Below are 18,953 nucleotides of genomic sequence, written 5' to 3'. Positions count from 1 at the left end.
TTTTTCCCACACAAATGCTGCCAAATTTGTCCCTAATCTTTCTAGACTGGTGTGTTATCTCTTAGTACCTTTGCATCACAGAGATAGAACAGGTGCTGACTGCTGACTTTTATGTGGAAATAAATATAGACGACCTTTTTGGCTTATCAAGAAAGGACAAAACTGTAGGCAGCCATGTCAAAAGAAGAGAAACTAATGCGAAATTTCAGTGACAGAGAAGAAAAATATTTGTAAGGAAAATTAACATCACAGGTCTACCACATGAGATTTTTCCATCAGCCAAAGTGAATTAAGGTGGAAAGGAACAGGCAACTCAAGCTTTCAAGCTGATTGATAATTATGTAATTCTAAAATGTGTGGACTACTTTTTTGTAAAAAGCCGTGAATATGGTACTCTAATAAAATTTATTTTAAAATGTTAACTTCAGAATTTTTAGAAAGAACTTTTTTTTTAGAAAGAACAAATTATACAGAGTTGATACTAAGTAGGTTCCACTTTGTGCATGTTTGCAATGCACCTGTGATTAGTAAGCATGTATAACATACAGACAGCTACATATTGGTTCTTTCTTAGGAAACTCCCACCCCTTTTCTGCTTCTTTTTGACATAAGATCTTACTACGTAGTTCAGGGTGGCCTTGAGTTTATTCTGTAGCCCAGCATGATCTGAAACTTGTGGTGATCCCCCTGCCAGTTGGGAATAGAGATATGTACCAACACACCAGGTTCTTTCTTGGAAATATCCTAATGCTATGAGCCCAGTGAAAGATAGATTCAGAAAGATAAAGCATAAATATATGATATAATCAGATATAAATACCATGTTTGATTAAGACTATGGTTAAATTTAAAACATTACTAATCAGGTGTGGTGATGCATACCTACAGCCCCATGGAGGCTGAGGCAGGAGGATTTCAAGTTGGATGCCAGCCTGGACACCTTAGTGAGACCTTGTCTCAAAATAAAATAGAAAGGTCTGGGGATGCAGCTCAATGGTAAAGTTCTTGCCTGGCATGTGCTAGGTCATGGGTTTAAACCCTTGTACCACATTTTAAAAATTTACTACCTCACTTCCTGTGCTTTGGGGAGCTATAGTTAGGGATTTCTATTAACACCTGACCTAAATTGAAGTTGTCAAATTAATATTCGACTCGTAATCTCAAAGAACCTGTAGATCTTAGAGAGAATATTATTTCAGATAAAAAGTATTCACATTTGTACAGAGCTATGGGAAATTAGATTTTGTTTGGGAAACCCATGTGTTGGCATTGTGTTGTGTAGCATATCATGAGTCAAGTATGAAACTTTCTATTCCTCACATCGTTTTTCCTTCTTTTCTTGTATCTTTCTTTGCCCCTTTGGTCTTGAGACTTAAGTTAGCCCGCGCTGCCCACAAACAAGCTGCAAGGAAAGACAGCAGGTCTCCCGCAAGTTGTGTACTCTGGCTTCAGCACAGACGAGCAGGCGGTCTCTCTTCACCAGCGAAACAGAAGAGGTGGTAAAGCAGAGACCTCATCCGGGAGTGGACTGGAAGCGGGATGTCAGTGTCAGGGATCACCTCTTCAGTTCATATTATTTAAAGTTAAGGTGCTACGGAAAGGTCACACCACACACACACACACACACACATGTGTGTGTGCACGCACACACACACACATACACACACATCCATATGGTTATAAGAATTTGTTCATAATAGGAGCATGAATGTAGATTTCAAGATTCGTTGAAAGAATTGAATGTTTGCTATCTGAAAGGAAACATCATACTGTGTTTGTCTTTTGGTTATAAGCCTAATGTTTGTAAAAGCTTTTTCTATTTGCTTAAGGATGGCTGCCTTCAGATAACAAAGTCCTTGTACTTTATCTGGAGTGAATGCTGAAATTCTTGTTGCTTAGCTGGTCAGGGAAAAGCCTATTTATACTGAGATTTAAATAAGCCCATGTGCTAAACTACTATTTTTAAGAGCTTAGGCAAGTTTTGTAGTACAGCCTCAGAATATCAGAACTCTCCTCATGGCACATTGAGCTCTAGCCCCTGAGCTCAGGCCATCTGTCCGCAATGTACCTGCTGGCTGGGTGTTTTCCTCAGTCATCATAGAATGGCTCCAGTGTATTTCCCCTGGGACTTTAGGACCCTAGCAGCTGCTATCTTTTTTCTTCATCTTACTGCAAATTTGTTTAAATTTTTTATTTTGGAATTGATCTATTTTGTCCCACTTCTTTGAGCTCTTATTACTATAAGTGACTGACGTTATAAAAAATCCCAATTTTGCCAAAAGAGGTGATGGAAAAATAGAATTCCATATCGCTAAAAATGCCACCAGCTTCTTCCTCTCCTTGCTCTTCCCTTTTCCTCTGTCCGTTTCAGGCCTCCTTTGGGGATATTTCTGCACACTGTAATGTTCAATTGTTTCTTGGCAAGGTTTGAGGTTTGAATTTTTAGATAAATGAACTTTTTATTTTAGAATAGTTGTAGAGTCCCAGAATTATGCCAAAAATACTTACCCCATGACCAGTCTCCTTTGCATCAGTATGATATATTTGTTACAAGTAATGAGCCAATATTGATACATTTTTATTGATGAAAATTCGTGCTTTATTCTGATTTCCTCAGTTTTTCTTTAATGTACTCTTTTTGTTCCAAGATTCCACCTAGGATGCCACATTGCGTTTATTTTTCATGTCTCCTTAGACCTTTCTTGGTTGTGACAGCTTTTTTACATTTTCTTGTTCTGGGTAACTTTGGTAATTTTAAAGATTATTATGAGTTTTGTAGAATTGGAATCTGTCTGATGTTTTTCTCAAAATATCCTGGAGTATACCATTTTTAAGGAAGATAATCACAAAGGTAAATTGCTATTCTTACCACAGTTTTCACTTTTTCTTGAAGATCAGCTAAGCATTTTCCTGAATATTTTAATAACATATTCATTAAAGCTATAAGAAAGCTGTGGCTGGTCCATTTGTTTTTGTTTATTGGCATTCTTGTAAAGTATGGAAGAATTCAGACAAAACTAGTTTTGGTGACAATAAAGCCTATGTTCTTCTTTTTTTCATGTGCGGTAGGTGGGAATGAGATCCCGAAACCAAAGTGGCGAAAGTTCCTCGAATGGGCGTATCTCCTGCTCTAAGACCTCCAGCACCAACAATGCTGATGAGAAAAGTCTCTCAGAAGAGGCAAAAAAGAAGAACAAATCAAACAGGAAGGAGGAGGGTGTCATGGCTTCAGGGACAGTCAAACGACACCTGAAACCATCTGGTGAAAGTGAACGGAAGGCTAAGAAACGTCTGGAGTTATCCAAAGAAGATCTCATCCAGCTACTCAGTATAATGGAAGGGGAGCTGCAGGTAGAGCCACACTTTCAGTTATTGTTTTTCTAGCTCCTAAGCAATTAAAAAAGAGATTATGAATCTCTGCTCCTCACTGCACTACAAACATCCTGGGGAAAGGGATAAATCTTTCTTGTTCATTTTGAAATCCCTACATGAGGCCTGGCACAAGTTTGTACTTGTATTTGTTTAATAAAAAATGTATTTGTTACATGAAAAGTGCTGAGTTCAACATCAACCTTCTCTAGAAGCAGGCCATTTATTTTTTGTGTGTGTGTGCGGGGGATCGAACTCAGGACCTTGCGCTTGCCAGGCAGGTGCTTGTGCCACTGAGCTACATCCCTGGCCACTAGGCCATTTCTTTATGATATGATTTTAGTAATAATTTGAGATAGATTCCTGCACTAGTAGATAATCAATTAGATTTACTAATTCAGACACTGTGGTTGAAAAACACGGAAATGTCGTAACTATTAAAACGGATGGGTAAGATCAGTTGTTTTGCTTTTTTCTGACTGGTAGAGTGAAACAAAGCTAGCAGGAGAGGGCAGGAGAGGAAGGAGGCTTTGTTGAAACCAGAATTATTGCCGAATCTGTTCTCAGTTTTTCATAACTTCCAGTCTCAACTTTCTACAATGGTATAGGAGTTGAGATACATAACAAGAAGAGAATATGATATATGGAAGGACCTAAGAGTTTCTCAAAGCATTTTCAGGTCTCTTACCTCATTTGATCTCATGAAAATGTGGGCATCATTATGTATATTTTATAACTGAAGAAACTGAGTCCCAGAGCTGAATGTGGATTGTCTTCCTCTCACCACAGGCCTCCTGATTCTTGGTCTAGTGGTCAGTCTACTGCCCACTCCCAACTTTATATTAGTTGCTAATGGGTTAATAACACCCCTTAGTTATTGCAGGCTGATCAGGTCCAAAATCTCCTGAAGGGGTATATGGTGATGGTTAAATAAAAAGAGTCAAATGGAATGATTTCACAGCTCCAGGAGAATCAAAGCCCTCTCACAGAATTCAAGATTCTCTTAGGGCTAAGACCAAGACCTTCTCTGGGTGGTCTGTATTTATTTAGTTATCAGAAGAAGGGAGGGGAGTACTCAAGAAAGCTGGAACCACTCAAGGACTTCTCCAGGTAAAGTGTTAAATTAATCTACCCAGGAGTGAGATGCTCAAGGCTACAGTTTTTATCTAGTTGAGGTTGGATCCAGGTGTCCTTGGCTGTGATCTTGTCTTATCCTTTGAGGTTTTCTGGTTTTATGTGCTATTACAGGCCTTAGGAGGGATTAGTGACTCAAAGAGGTTCACTTACCATGAACCTGTCCCCCACTTCCAGACAAGCAGCCTAGGCTTTGGACAGATTCACAAGTAAACATGGAAAGTCAATTAGTTAATTTAAGTCCTGCTCAGGGCTGCTTCATAGTGGTCTCCATCAAGTTGCCATGAGCCACGTCTATCCCAGCACATCTGTCTTTAAAGGGATCCAGTCAAAAATTTTTTGAGTTTCTGACTTCTATACAATTATATTTTTGGCAGTAAGGGAACAATGACTTTAAAAAAAAAAAAAAAAAAAGACACTATGACTTTAGAGTGGAGTTGCTGTTTTTCTTTTTGTTTTTGTTGAGTTCTTAGCTTGCACGAGCCTCCACGGGACAGGTGCTAGTTCTGTGACATGAAGCCTTCTTGGCTTACCGGGACAACCTCCCCGATATGAGAGGTTGTTCCTTTCTCTGCTGTGTGTGTACAGATGAGGGTGCCTCTGGGGAAAGAGAAATAGAAAACAGACAAAACTCAAGTCTGAACAAACAAACAAATGTGATCAGGTGTAGCATGTATAGAGGGAGGGAAATCATGCTTTTATGTCACAGCAGAAAGGTGAAATTTTCCAGAGTGCTACTATTTCCAAAAATAGCTTCACCACTCCCAGGAAGATGGTTAGTGTTTCATCTGTTAACATTCACCGTGTGGAAGCAGGATTACTCCACCTCTTTAAACTGCTTCCAGTTGACAGCTATCAACCTAAACACAAGTGAAAAGTCCAGCTGTTGATGCAGTAGAAAGATGTCAAAGCAACATCCACCTACTCCTTTCTGGCCATCTTGGTGCTTTTGAAGCCTGTGGCTCCTACAGACTCTCCTTTCTGCAAAAGGTTGTTATAGATGATGGATAGCATGACATATTTAAAATTCACTGGGCCAGGGATATAGCTCAGTGGCATAAACGCCTGTCCGGCAAGCGCAAGGTTCCGAGTTTGATTCCTGGTACTAAAAAATAAAAAAAATAAAATAAAATTTATGTGGCTTTTAGGCACAAGGTGGTGCTAGATATGGTTCTAGACTCTTGCTGTACAAGATAGGAGCTCACACATCAGGACAATTGAAGAAATTAGCTAGAAGGCTCCAAAGAAAGCATTTTGCTTTTCATTAATGTTTATAAGTACAGGATACCTCCCTTACACAATAGATCTTTTCTTGAGCAGCTATGAATAAGTAGAAAGTGTAGACTATCACTTGTAGGGGAGGCAGGGAAGAGAAATAAATGAAGGAATTGATATTTTAAGGAATCTTGGGATGAGTTCATTTGCAAAGCAAATACTGTCACAAGCTTTTGTAAGTGCAGATTTTGAAGTATTATGTTTGCTTAGAATGAGAATGTACCTGTATTTAGAGCGTAGAGACTTGTCCTCTGTGGTGGTATCACAGTGGGGGGGCTGTCATAGTGAGGAGTGAGTGGCAGTTCACTTTAGCAACTGTGAGTGGGCTGCTGGCTGGGGCAAAAATGGCAGCCATGTGCTGGATTTGTCAGACAAAAGACCAGGGGAAGAATCTGTCTGAAGGGCTGGTGCGGGGAGGAGAAGCAGAAGAAGACTTCAGCTGTGGCCGCATGCCTTCTGGCACTCAGTGAGTTGTTCCTCAGGTCTCCAGTGGCTGCCTGTTGCTTTCTTCTTACAGGGTGGATGTGTGTGACACAAACACCAAACACCCTGCCTTTGGAAATGGTGTTCCAGGGTTCTATAAAATATTGGGATGGTTAGACACTTCTGACATGACTTCTCGGCTCCATCACCCTTATATTAAAGCAGGTCATGTGACTGACTCCACATGGTGCGGCAAGACAGTTCCAGTCACTCTCTATCCAAATTCCTGGTCTCATTGTCTAGCATCTTCCCTGTTATCCCTGCTACATTCTGGGGATTTTCAAGTATGATTGGACCTCAGGATCTTTATACTCATTCTTGGCCTCCAGAATTTCTTCTATGTAAACTAATAAGCCAAAGCCATTTTGGGAAAGACAAGACTTTGGGATAAGAGAAATTGAAGTCTTGCACAATTTGGAATGGGATTAGAGTCTGGAGGTTGGTTGTGATCTAGATAATAAAAGGATGGGATATAGGGTCCACGTGGCTGTGTGTATTGGCTGCGCAACTCTGGGGCTTCAAGTCATTACTGTGTGGGTGGTATTCCCTGAAGTGGTACAACAGGGCAGCCTTGGGGGACCACATCTACAAGTTAATAGGGGTGAGGTAATGCACAGAAGAAAGGGTGTATCATACGGAGGAGGGGATAGGACCAAGATCAAGCTCAACTGGAGGAAGTCTACCCTGAGTATGACTTGGGAAAAAGGCAGACGTGTGGAGACCCCTTCAGGCTTGGCTTATTAAGATTCTCTCCAGACTTCTTACTGATTTCTCTAGTTCTCTGCAAATTCAATCCATTATTTTGGACATTGAAGACAGTTCTGTGTGCTTTCTTGGGGTACCAGTGTCTTGCCACCTTTGGAATATCTTGACTGATCTATGAGAATTTGTTAAATTAATACTATGAACAGCCAAGTGTATTGGCACACATCTGAAACCCCAGCACTCTAGGAATCTAAGGCAGGAGGATTGAAAATTCAAGCCCAGTTTAGCAACTCAGTGATACCCTGTCTCAAAGTTAAAAATTTTTAAAAAGAACTGGGGATGTAGTTCAGTGCAAAGTTCCTGGTTTCACTCTCCACCACCACCCCCAAAAACAGAAAAATTAAAAACAGCATGACTTCCAGTGTTAGCTTTAGCATTTTGCAAAATTGACAAGTTTACTGTTTTGTTTGCAATTGAAGTATTCCATGAAATCTTAAATTGCATCTTTAATGGATATGTGTTAGAAATGGTATGGGCCATACCAGGAAATTTTGCATTTGTGAGTCTTGTTTAGCACTGGTAATGCCATGAGCCTTGTCTTGGGGAGGGACCTCTTCCAGACTTTTCATGGCACATATTGGCAGATGTAGGCCTCGGGTCTCAGCAGAATGACTGTCCAGTGTGGCCTGCATTGAAGTAGCTGTGATGGTTTCCACTGTTACACTCTGTCATTGACTGCTTCCAGTAACAAGTACTTTCTAATATATTGAAACGTTTCACTCTTTGGGTGAAAAACTGCTTACATATTTCCCAGACTAAACTGAAAGTAATGAAATCATATACTCACACCATCACTTGGGCACCATGATTAATTTCCTCTCATGTTTGTCCAAAAATAGCACTCTTAAAAAGTCAAAGTGGTTGTTCTAAAAACAAATCTTTTTTTTATTTTAAAGAGAATAAAAAAGAATTTAAAGCCATTAGAAATGATATAGAATTTCAAAAAAAAAAGATGATAGGAATACAATGATTGTTTTATTTCATATTGTTATCTTCAAAGTAGTTGTTAAAAAACCAAAAAAAAAAAAAAAAAAAAAAAAAAAAGAAAATACTGTAAAAAGGGCTGGGGATTTAGCTCAGTGGCAAAGCACCTGCCTGGGAAGCGCAAGGTCTTGAGTTCGGTTCCTAGTACCGGAGAAAAACCAAAAAAAAAAAAAAAAAAAAAAAAAAAAAGAAAAGTAGTTGTTCAGATTACCAGATATAAGTGTGTAAAATTGGTCAAAAAAGTAAGCATTAACTGTTCCTTTCAGCAAACCAATAGAAATTCATAATACAATTGTCTTAGCTATCTTTTATGTGTATATATATATATATATATTTTTTCCCCCTCTTCTTTCTTTTCTCCTTTCCCCATCCAGTTTTCTTTCCTTGTGAGAAGTTTCTTTCTCTTTCACAATATCTATTGTACCTTTTGGACTTTCTTTACTCTTTTGGGTTCTTACACTAGTGAGACAATATGATATTTACACATATGGGTCTGATTTATTTCACTTATGTGTAGGGTTGCTTGTTTCATCCATTTACCTATAAAAGTTTATCTTTCTTTATAGTTGAGTATTACTCCATTGTATGAAAACACCACATCTTTTTTATCCATTCCTCAGCTAATGGGCATTTGGGTTGTTTCTAAGATTTAGCTATGAAAAATTGCATTGCTATAAACAGGGATGCACATATATTGCTGTAGTATGATATTTCAATTCTTCTGGAAAAATACCCAGAAAAGAATAGCTGGGTTGAATGGGACCTCTAATCCTAGTTTTCTGAGGAATCTCCACACTGATTTCCACAGTGGTTGTACAAGTCTACACTCCTGCCAACAGTGAAGTATTCCTTTTTTCCCATAGCCCTTCCAGCATTTGTTATTGGTTGATTTCTTGATGATAGCCATTCTTTCTGGGAATTTCAGGGTTGTTTTAATTTGCATTTCTCAAATGACCAATGATGTTGAACATTTTTTCATATATTTATTTGCCATTCGCATTTCTTCATCTGAGAAGTGTGTATTCATCTCAGATGCCCATTTTTGGATTGGGTCTTTGAATTTTTGGGGTCTGATTTTTAAAAATTCTTTTTTTTTTTTTTTTTTTGTTTGTTTGTTTTTTCTCTGGTACCAGTAACTGAACTCATGACCTTGCGCTTGCCAAGCAGGCGCTTTTGCCGCTGAGCTAAATCCCCAGCCCCTAAAAATTCTTTATATGTTCTAGATAGAAGTCCTTTGTCTGAGGAACAGTCAGCTAAAATTTTTTCCCAATTCATGGGTTTTCTTTTTACTATGTTGATCATTTCTTTTGATGTGCAAAAACTTTTCAATAAGGTGAGACCTCAGTTGTTGATTCTTTGAATTATTTCCCATGCAGTTTGGTTTTTTGTTCATGAACTCTCTGTCTACCCCTATGTCTTCAAGATTTCTACCTACTTTCTCTTTCAGGAGATTTAGTGATTCTGTTGTAATATTTATATCTTTGATCCATTTTGACTTTATTTTGGTGCATGGTGATAGACATGGGTCTAGTTTTAGTCTTCTGCATATGGAAAGCCAATTCTTCCAACACCATTTATTAAAGAGGCTATCTTTCTTTTAGTGAACATATTTAGCCCCTTTGTCAAAGATAAGGTGACTGGGTGTGTTTGTAGTTGTGTCTGCATCTTCTAATCTGTTCCACTGATCCTCAGGTGTTTTTTTTTTTTTTTTTGCCAGTACCATGCTGATTTTGTCACAGTAGCTTTGTAGTATAATTTCAAGTTAGAAATTGTGATGCCTCCTGTCTTTCCTTTGTCACCCAGGATTGCTTTGCTATTCTGGGTTTCTTCTGGTTCCAGATGAATTTTAGGAGTGTTTTCTCTAGATCTGTGGAGTACACTAATGGTATTTTGATAGGGATTGCATCTAATCTATATAACAATTTGAGAGTATGGCCATTTTCACAATGTTGGTTCTTCCTATCCATGAGCAAAGAATATCTTTCCATTTTCTAAAATCCTCTTCAATCTCTTTTTTTCATGGTACTGTAATTTTCACTGCATAGATCTTTTACTTAACCCTAACCCTAAAAGCAAATCTTGAAAGGAAATGGTACTTAGTACATCAAAAAGCTGTAGCACAAAAGACTTACTGAAACTATATTATAAAATGATTCAAGAATAAGATATAATTTATTTCTTTTTCTTTATGCAATAAAATAGCCCTTTTTAATAGTAAATTCTCCTAGGATATCCATTTGAATATATTTTAGAAAAATTGACCTCAAATTGGGTTTCATCATTTTTCCTTTTGTTATTCTAGTTAGCTGTCTTCTCTTGCATAAGAGGCAGCACAGAGAAAACTCAGTATTACCACTGAATAACACGCTGTGCTTCCATGGGCTTTGCTGTTCTCCAGGCTAAGTCAGGCACAAGGCCACTGACACACTGAGAAGTCTCTCTCTGTCCTGGAGGGCTGGTAGAGGTGTTGTACTTCAAAGGTAATTTGTAAAATAGATAGTAGGCTTGTGGGTTGTTAAAAGTCACTTTACTCTGTCCTTTCAGGGTTTCTAGCTATTTTCTTTCATCTTATTCTCTAGTTTTCTTCTACCTCACCACTACCTGTTACAAGTGAGCCTTCTCTCTGCACCTTCTCTCACTGAGAATGTTCATTCATTCTTAGAATTTTAACTAACAATTAATTAATTAAATATCTTGTTATTATGGTATTTAAGAAATATTATTATGCAAGAGGTTTGAGGAATATAAAGATCAACAAAAATGCTTGTAGCTAAAATGTGATGAACTCTTATTACTACATGACAAGTGTGTGTGTTTATGCACTAGTTATCATAGTAAGTATTAAAAGCTCATAACCCATAGGATAGCTAATATATAGGAATAAGTTTTCCTTAATGTAGTTTCAATACAAAGTATGGGAGGACAGAGGAGGGAAAGATGATGAAAATCTCAAGAGATGAGTAAAAACGTCACTTCAAATTGGACCTCATCTGCTGTGCTGGCCCATGTATATAATACCAACACTTGTGAGGGTCAGAAAGAGGATCTCAAATTCAAAGACAGTTGGGGCTACATAGTGAGGCTATATACAAGAAAAAAAAAAACAAAAAAACAAATAAAAACTGAACTTCAGGGGCTGGGGATTTAGCTCAGCGGCACAGCGCCTGCCTGGCAAGCGCAAGGTTGTGAGTTTGATTCCCAGTACCAGAAAAAAAAACAAAAAAAAAAAAAAAAAAAAAAACCAAACAAACAAAAAAACAAACTGAACTTTGAAGAATAGTAATTTTGGGGACAGGAAGGGTGCTTGGGAAAGCATAGGCCATGCTCATCAATAAATAGTTCAGCTTCCATGGAGAAGTATTTGGTGGAAGTAGAACTATACCCCTATTTGGAGACTTACAACAAGGGATCTAATTTTTAAAAAGTTAGAAAGTGGGCAAATCTCCAGGAAGAAGAGTCATATAGAAGTCAGTGACCACAAGACTGTCAAAAGAAGAGAGTTTCCACCGCTCAAATTGGCAGAAAGATCTAGTTGGATGGGACTGAACATTGTCTTTCTGGGGTTGTGAATCTGGAATCATTGAGAATGTTTGTCAAGAAATTTAAGGAAGTTTACACCCATTTTCAGTGGGTTGAGGAGGGAAGTTAAAGAAATGAAGTAACAAATCCTGTTGACAATCTAGGAATGTAGAAAAAAAACTTTTGTTAAGAGTTCATTATACTCATTATTTTTAAAAACATAGCCAGAGAAGCCTAATTTCCCACTTACTTCAAATGACAAAATGGTGTGAGTTGAGTGCCAGCTGTAAAGGAAATGTTGCAGAATCCAAAAAAGTGATTGACCTGATTAGTTTTGACTTGGGGCCTATGAAATATACTCTCTATATCTGTAATGAGTAGGATCGTTTCTTACTTTCCAAGATTGTCATGATTACTAAATTTGCTAATATCAATGTAATCTGGAGAAGTTTAGATAAGAAAGGTAGAGAAAAAAGAATACCAAGAGAAAAATGCAGGTCAAAGAAGGGCTTTCAGTGCTGGGAGAGATTTTACTGTGTTTACTGGAAAAGAGGCTACAGGACTGGAAAGGAACAGAGTCAAGGATGCAGGACAGAGAAAGAATTCTGATAACAGCATCTTGGAGGAAGCAGGAGGAAGGAAATCAAAGGTATGGTATGGGGGCTGACCTCAGCTTCAGCCTTTAAAGGAGGAAACCCTTCATCTTCTGTGAGAGGGATTCCACAGAGGAGGTAAGCCTTCAAAGGTCCCTGAAGGAATATTGCCTGGTATAAGGAAAAATAAGGGATAGGACAAGCATAAGCACATGTCCTGAATTTTCCTAGAAAGCCCCAATTTCTGCCTTTAGGGATTTTCAAGGTGAAAGAAATATAAAGAAATATTAGAAAAAAACTACTATGGAAGTGCTGATAGTGTTTGAGTTTGTATGTGTGAGTATGTTAGCACAGGGAAAGAAGACAGGACTGCCTAACTAGATAGGAATGGTCATTTAAAGGAACACTGAGGTGAATTTTCACAGCTAAGGCACTGAGTTAATCAAAAGCTTTTTCAAATCAGTCTGAACAATTTAGACTTCAACCAAGTAGGGCCTACAGACCTCTTGTAAGTTTCTAAGCAACAGAACTTCATGATTGAGAGCAATACTTTAGCAAAAGTAGTCTGGCAGCAGTGATTCACTGACTTTCTAGTTCCAAACCCTCATATTCGTCAAATGATACAGACTTGGTCTTATTTCCAGATCCTGCCATTATCCTAGGAGATTTCGACAGTTAATAGGAGATAACCAAAATATCCTAAGTTCACTGTTCCTTGGCCTCACTAATTCCAATTACCTTCATTCTCTACTTTCAAAACCACACTCAAGACCTTTATAATGATCACAAACATTTACAATGATATTGTAAATCATCACCGGACATGAGGCTGTCCAGTGAAACCCTAGGCTACTAAAATGCTCAGTGTACTGGGAAAGTGTGTGTTTGTTAAATTTAGGAAGCAGACAAGAGATGAGCTGCTTTCTGATATAAGTCAGGAACAGATCTGGTTCTTTGCTAGATACACTGCCTCAGAGTTTCAGATGTCACTAGCATTGTCTGTATTTGACAAAGATTTGGTGTCTGATTTTCATTTTTTCAGGCAGAATATTTTTAGTATTCCTGATGGAATCAGAAAGTTAGCTTCTTTGTAGTAAATTTAATATATTTATTGGTAGTGTAGGGAAGAACCTTCGTTTTATTGGAAAATAAAGAATATTTTTATTATTTTACGGAATTTCGGGACATGGGAAACACACAGGAGTAGTGAAAGATAGAGATTCCTCTCTTAATAGCCATACCTTGCATTTTTCTCATTGAAAATGACATCAGTAAATAAAACTATATCTAAATATTCCAACTTATCTGTGTATTTATTTCCAGTTATTTGTGAGTGTGCTTTTGTTACATGCAGTCATTTTCAAATAAAAGTAGAGTTTGTACACATAAGTGTTATAAGCAATGCATATTGAATGGAATAAGATTTGGATCGTGGTAAGCTTGTGGTTCCAGGATGACTTCTGTAGCACAGATGTCAAGCAGGATATAAACTAGTGGATCTGAAGCTTAGGAAGAAGTAAGATCTGGACCCATGCTGTTCAATGGAACTTTTTGGGGAAAAAAAAGAAATGTCCTATATTTGCCTCAACCTATGTGGCAGTCACTAGCCACATGTGGCTTGTGAGCAATTGAAATGTGGCTAATTAGGCTGAATTTTGAATTTTACCAAATGCTAATTAATTGAAATCTAAACAGTTATAGGTGGCCAGTGGCTTTGCATTGAACGATGAGAGTGTGGAAGAAAAGCCACAGTGCACATCTGAAGAGGAAGATGAGGAATCTGCCCTTGAAAGGGCCTTAAGAACACCTGTGGCTAGAGGCAGGGAGGGAAAAAACACGTGGCCAGGAAGGATAGAAGACATGGCAGGCAAGAAGATGTGGTTAGAGGTGAAGGAAGGAGAGTGGGGCCATGCTATGTTCTTCTTCCAGAGAGGAGACATTTATAGCTCTCACTGCTGCAGAGCTGGAGGATGGAAACAGAGCTGGCTGCTTTCTGAACTGCACCTCTGACTTCGAGGGAGTGCAGAGGTTGACACCAGGTGTCCAGAGTGCTCTGGAAACATCACTTTGAAGAAGCTTGTGGCTGGAGAAAGAGGGCAGCTCTAAATCTGAGGAGATACTAGGGGCAGGGGAGACTTTTTGTTTATTTTTTAAAGTGAACCCTGAAATGCAAGATACACATTCTCCTCTCATAATCCCCTGTCCTACCTTTGCTCTCTGTCTCCCACAAATGCTTTGCTCCTGTTTTACTTACAAGGTCCAGGTATTTTCAACTTCCTTCCATCTCATTGCCTTTCCTTTCTCCCTTTCCTCCTTTACTAAGATGGGCATACTTCTTTTGGTGAAGGTTAGTCCTGTTGATTGGCTCCTACTTCCTTCGTAAGCTGATTTTAGGTCTCTTTGCCCCTTTTTGTACCTGAACCTCCTTCTCTCCCATCCCCTGCTAGCTCTCTCAGGATCTTTATCACTATCGTGCTGGGGGCTGGGGACTGGAGGCGGGGGGGCTGGAAACTGTCCATGTGAAGGGAGCTAGGTTAATCAAACTCTTTTAGCTGACTTCCCATCCGCAAGGTCCCTGTACTCCAGGGAATCTGGACATGGAGTATTTGGGTCCTTCTATTCTAGCCATCTTCTGAGTACGTGCTTGCTCCTCTACTCTCCCTCCATCCTTTTCAGATCTCTGTAGCCTTACTTAGGTAAATTTATCTCTCTTTTCTCCCCTTGTTTCTTCCTTCGCTTTCCCCTTTCCTTCCTTCCTTCTTCCCTTCTAACCCAAAACTTTATATGTGCTAATGCTCTACTGCTGAACCCAACCCCAGGCCACTCTCCACCTTTTTCTATGTTGTTTGACTATTTTTAACAAAACCTCTGCTTGTGCCTGAAAAGTAAGTGAAGGGGTACATGAATAGTCTATTACACTTTATTCTATTTACTTTGTGTCTGCTTAAAACTTTTCCACAGTACAAAGTTCAAAAATGAATAATATATGAAATAGCAAAAAGAAAACAATGCCTGTATGCCTTTTTGCCCTTCCTTTGCTGCCTAATATATGCCAGGATTGTCATTATTTTGTAAATTAGTCAGCATTTCTTTAAAGTGTCACACGAAGAGCAAACAGAGGCATGGGGCTTTGAGTAGACTCTCCCATGAGCTTATGGGTAAAGTGTGCTGTATCTTCTGATCCTAAAGTCCTGCTCTCTCCTTTCTGCATACTTCCCAAAAGCCTATGATATCACACTCTTTCAGTATTTTGCTTTTAACATTTGTACTAAAGTCAGGCATGGTGGACAGGAGCCTGAGGCAGGAAGATTGCTGTGAGTTCCAGGTTAGCCTAAACTGCTTAGTAAGACCATGTCTCAAAAGCAAAACAAAACAAAAGGCACTAAATACTGTGAACTAATGATTTTTAAATGACCAAATATATATTAAAGGCAATTGCATGCCAGAAAAATACTGTATTGTACCACTGTTGTTTTATCACTCTAAAGTGAAATGCAAACTGATTGGAAGAAACATTCTATTCCATAGAGAAAGACAAGAAATATGGGTTATTTGCCAACAGGATTTTCCCCTATACAGAACAACAGATATTGAAATTTACATAATTCTGGATAACTCTGTCCTAAACTGTAGCTTGAATTCATGGTTAGTTTGCCTTTAAAGGCTGCTTCTGCTCTTCAACTGTGTCCTGGTTTTTTTTTTTTTTTTGTTTTGTTTTTTTGTTTTGTTTTTTGCTTCTTAATAGGATTTTAACAATCTGAACAATAGAAATAATTTATATTGACTCTGATAGTGGTTCATGTCAATGTCATTGCCAGATTGATGATTGAAAACATTGAAATATAAAGTAAAATCTTCTCTGTAAGTTAGGTAGGTTTTTTTTTTTTTTTGGTTTATAGTATCACTTCACAATAAAACATTTTTATGCCTATGAAATGTTCTAAAGAATAAAATGCAGGGTAATATGTGTTTAGCATGAGTAAGGCCCTGGGTTTGATCCTCACTTCAAAAATAAAAAATAAATAAAATTCAGACCAGCATGTTTAGACCATGGTGAATTTAAATTGATGATGCCATGGGGCTGGGGATTTAGCTCAGTGGCACAGCACCTGCCTGGCAAATGCAAAGTCTGAGTTCAATTCCTGGTACTGGGAAAAAAAAAACAACCCCCCCCCCAAAAAAAAATTGATGATGCCCCAATTAGTGAAATGTCACTGTGCTGGCATCACTTACAGCATGTAGTATCTGGACATTATAGACACATGTCTGGACCAGTCTCTGACTTCTTTTTCATTCTTCTGTCTTCTGAACAGTTTCAGTGGCATTCTTGAAAGGTACTGGGTTAGAACAGCAGATAAAGCCTGTTCCTTTCTTAGGACTTTCTTCCTCTTTGGTCCTGCAGAGGTAGAGTGGTGATGGAGGTTGTGTCCTGAGCCTCATGTGACATTTGGGTTTCCATGACATGGTTACAAGTGTAGACGGTATTTTTCTTTGCAAAGCTAACTGGCCCCAATGGGATTTAAAGTGTGATTTCATAAGAACCATAGAAACTGCCCATAGACTAGCCTCAAAACAATGAAAAGTTCTAAGGGACTCATCGTGTGATTTTCAGTAGAGTAATATTTGCATCCAAACTGGCCCTATTTAAAAGAGAAAGCAGGCATTGATGAAAGTGATTGAAATCATTTCATTGTGCTATTAGTACAGAACCAAAAGAAGAGTTCTGTCCGTTGAGACTTTTCAGCTAATGTGTAATTCTATCTGTGGACCCAGTCTGCGCATGAACAATGTACATGTTGATATTGGCAAGAAAGGGTTTCTAGCGACCTTTCCAAACAGCAGCTGCGAATGTGTAGGAACACTTACACTGATGTTAAACACTTCCTGATCAAGGGCGTGGGAGGAAACATGAAATAATGTGCATGAATTTTAGCAGACTCCCTGCTTTCCCTTTGCCTTTTACAAACAGTAATAATGAAGGCACATTGTCATTCTATGGGGATTAGTTACTTCAAAAAGAAAATTAGTGATAAACCAGGTGTACGTTCCTAAGCCAAGTTAGGAAATGATCTCACAGTTTCGAGCCCATATTTACCTCAGTGAAAGTGAGGGGCCATTGAACAGAGGTGTTTGCTGTTTTTGAATCTTGAATGAGTCTTCCTTGAGATGCTATGCTATAGTTCTTGCCAGCCCATAATATGAAAAAGTGTATGAATGTTTTCTAGTGTATGTGTAAATCCATTTAGATATAGATACACAGATATAATCAGTGTACTACTTTTGTTAGATAACAAACTTTTTAACCAAAAAACAATGTGTAAGACAGTGTTTTGAAATAACGAAAATATATACATTTTTTTCTTTAATAGAATATATATTCTTGCCTTCAGGTTTATAAAGGACAAGCATTTGGGGGCAGATATGACCAAAGTTGAATATAAAGTGTGAGTCTTGAGTATTTGGTATCTTTGCAATATCTGACATAACTGAGATGGTTGTGATGTAACATATCAACTCAAAGTGCCAGGGATCATGACTAAGAAATACCTGAGTAAAAACCTCTATGGAAATAAACTTACACATTCTGACTGGGAAACACTTGTAGTGCCACCAGAGAACGATACATGGCAGTCTCTGAACATGGTACTTTCCCTCTCAAGCTATAGTTGCTTATGTGGAAGGATGTAGGCTTCACCTTCATCACCTGTGAGATAAGGTGTAAGAGCTTGTTTGCTCTTGAGTGTCACCTTGCATCAGTTGTTTCCAATATCTGGGATGAAATGCATGGTACCTACAACTTAAAGGAGAGGTTTATTTTGGCTCACAGTTTTCAGAAGTCTCAATCCGTCGTCATCTTGTTCCAAAGACATAAACATCATGGGAAAGAAGTATGGTGGAGGGAAGCTGCTCATTTCATGGCTTCCAAGTAGCAGAAAGAGAAGGGAGAGCCAGGAACAAGAATGCACCCTTCTAGGTCATGTCCAGTGTAAACCACCTCCAATCAAGTCCCACCTCCTAACAGCACATTCAGTCACTGGACAGTACCTCATGATCCAGTCATCTTCCAAACACACGAGACCTTTCGGGGACATTTTAGATCTAAACTACAACATTCTAACCCTGGTTCCCAAAAGACCCATGTCAATCTCACTATGAAAATGCATTTTACCCATCTCTAAGAATCACCAGACTCCTAAGAGTTCCAACATTGTTTAAAAGTCCAAGTCTCAAGTCTCCTCTGAGTCCCAAGGCAAACTCTTAGCTATGAGCCCCTGTAAAAATCAAAAACAAAATGAAATACTTCCAACATACAATGGTATAGAGCAGACATTCCTATTTCAAAAGGGAGAAATAGAGAAATAGAAAGGAACTGGACCAAACAAGACTGAAACCCAGCAGGGCAAACATTAAATCTTGTAGTTTTATATCCAGCACCTGAGACAGGTTGTGATAAGATATGAACTCCAAAGGGCTTGGGTGGCCTAGCCTCTATGTCACTGATGATTGTAGGCTTTCTGGGATCCTTTGGGTGGCCCTCTGCTGGGTACTAGGAAATTAGGCAGGATCCACCAGGGAACCATGGTGAAATGAATCATGGGGAACCAAAATTTTAGGTTTTCATGCAGAGGCCTAAAGGCTCTCTTTTCAAGGAAATGTTTACATTTTCTCACTTATGAGCCTGTGATAGGTTTGGATTTTGCTGATTTTTGAGATGCCTTCAAGCCATCTTTTCTATTGTCCTGATGCAAAGTATTTGCTTTTTTAAATGCCTATCTTTTCAGCAACCATACTCTCCATGGTCACATCTTTGCAGGTTCCTTCTTTCTGGCC

The 18,953-nt window shown here is 38.6% G+C and overlaps 1 protein-coding gene across 3 annotated transcripts in view; it reads left to right on the top strand.

Moving 5' to 3' along the window:
• The window catches only part of Filip1 (filamin A interacting protein 1), a gene marked incomplete in the record, with an annotated part of 169,998 nt that overhangs the window by 71,522 nt on the left and 79,523 nt on the right, over positions 1-18,953 (top strand). For all 3 annotated transcript variants that reach the window (XM_013505829.1, XM_013505828.1, XM_013505830.1), the window contains 1 exon segment: positions 3,070-3,351. In XM_013505829.1, the coding sequence (XP_013361283.1) occupies positions 3,070-3,351 (282 nt within the window).

Source organism: Chinchilla lanigera, unplaced genomic scaffold (genome assembly GCF_000276665.1).
Source record: "Chinchilla lanigera isolate Chin_1 unplaced genomic scaffold, ChiLan1.0 scaffold00101, whole genome shotgun sequence".
In the NCBI taxonomy this organism is placed as follows: domain Eukaryota; kingdom Metazoa; phylum Chordata; class Mammalia; order Rodentia; family Chinchillidae; genus Chinchilla; species Chinchilla lanigera.
The sequence above is the reverse complement of the archived record's forward strand: the minus strand, read 5'-3'. Positions and strand labels throughout refer to the sequence as shown.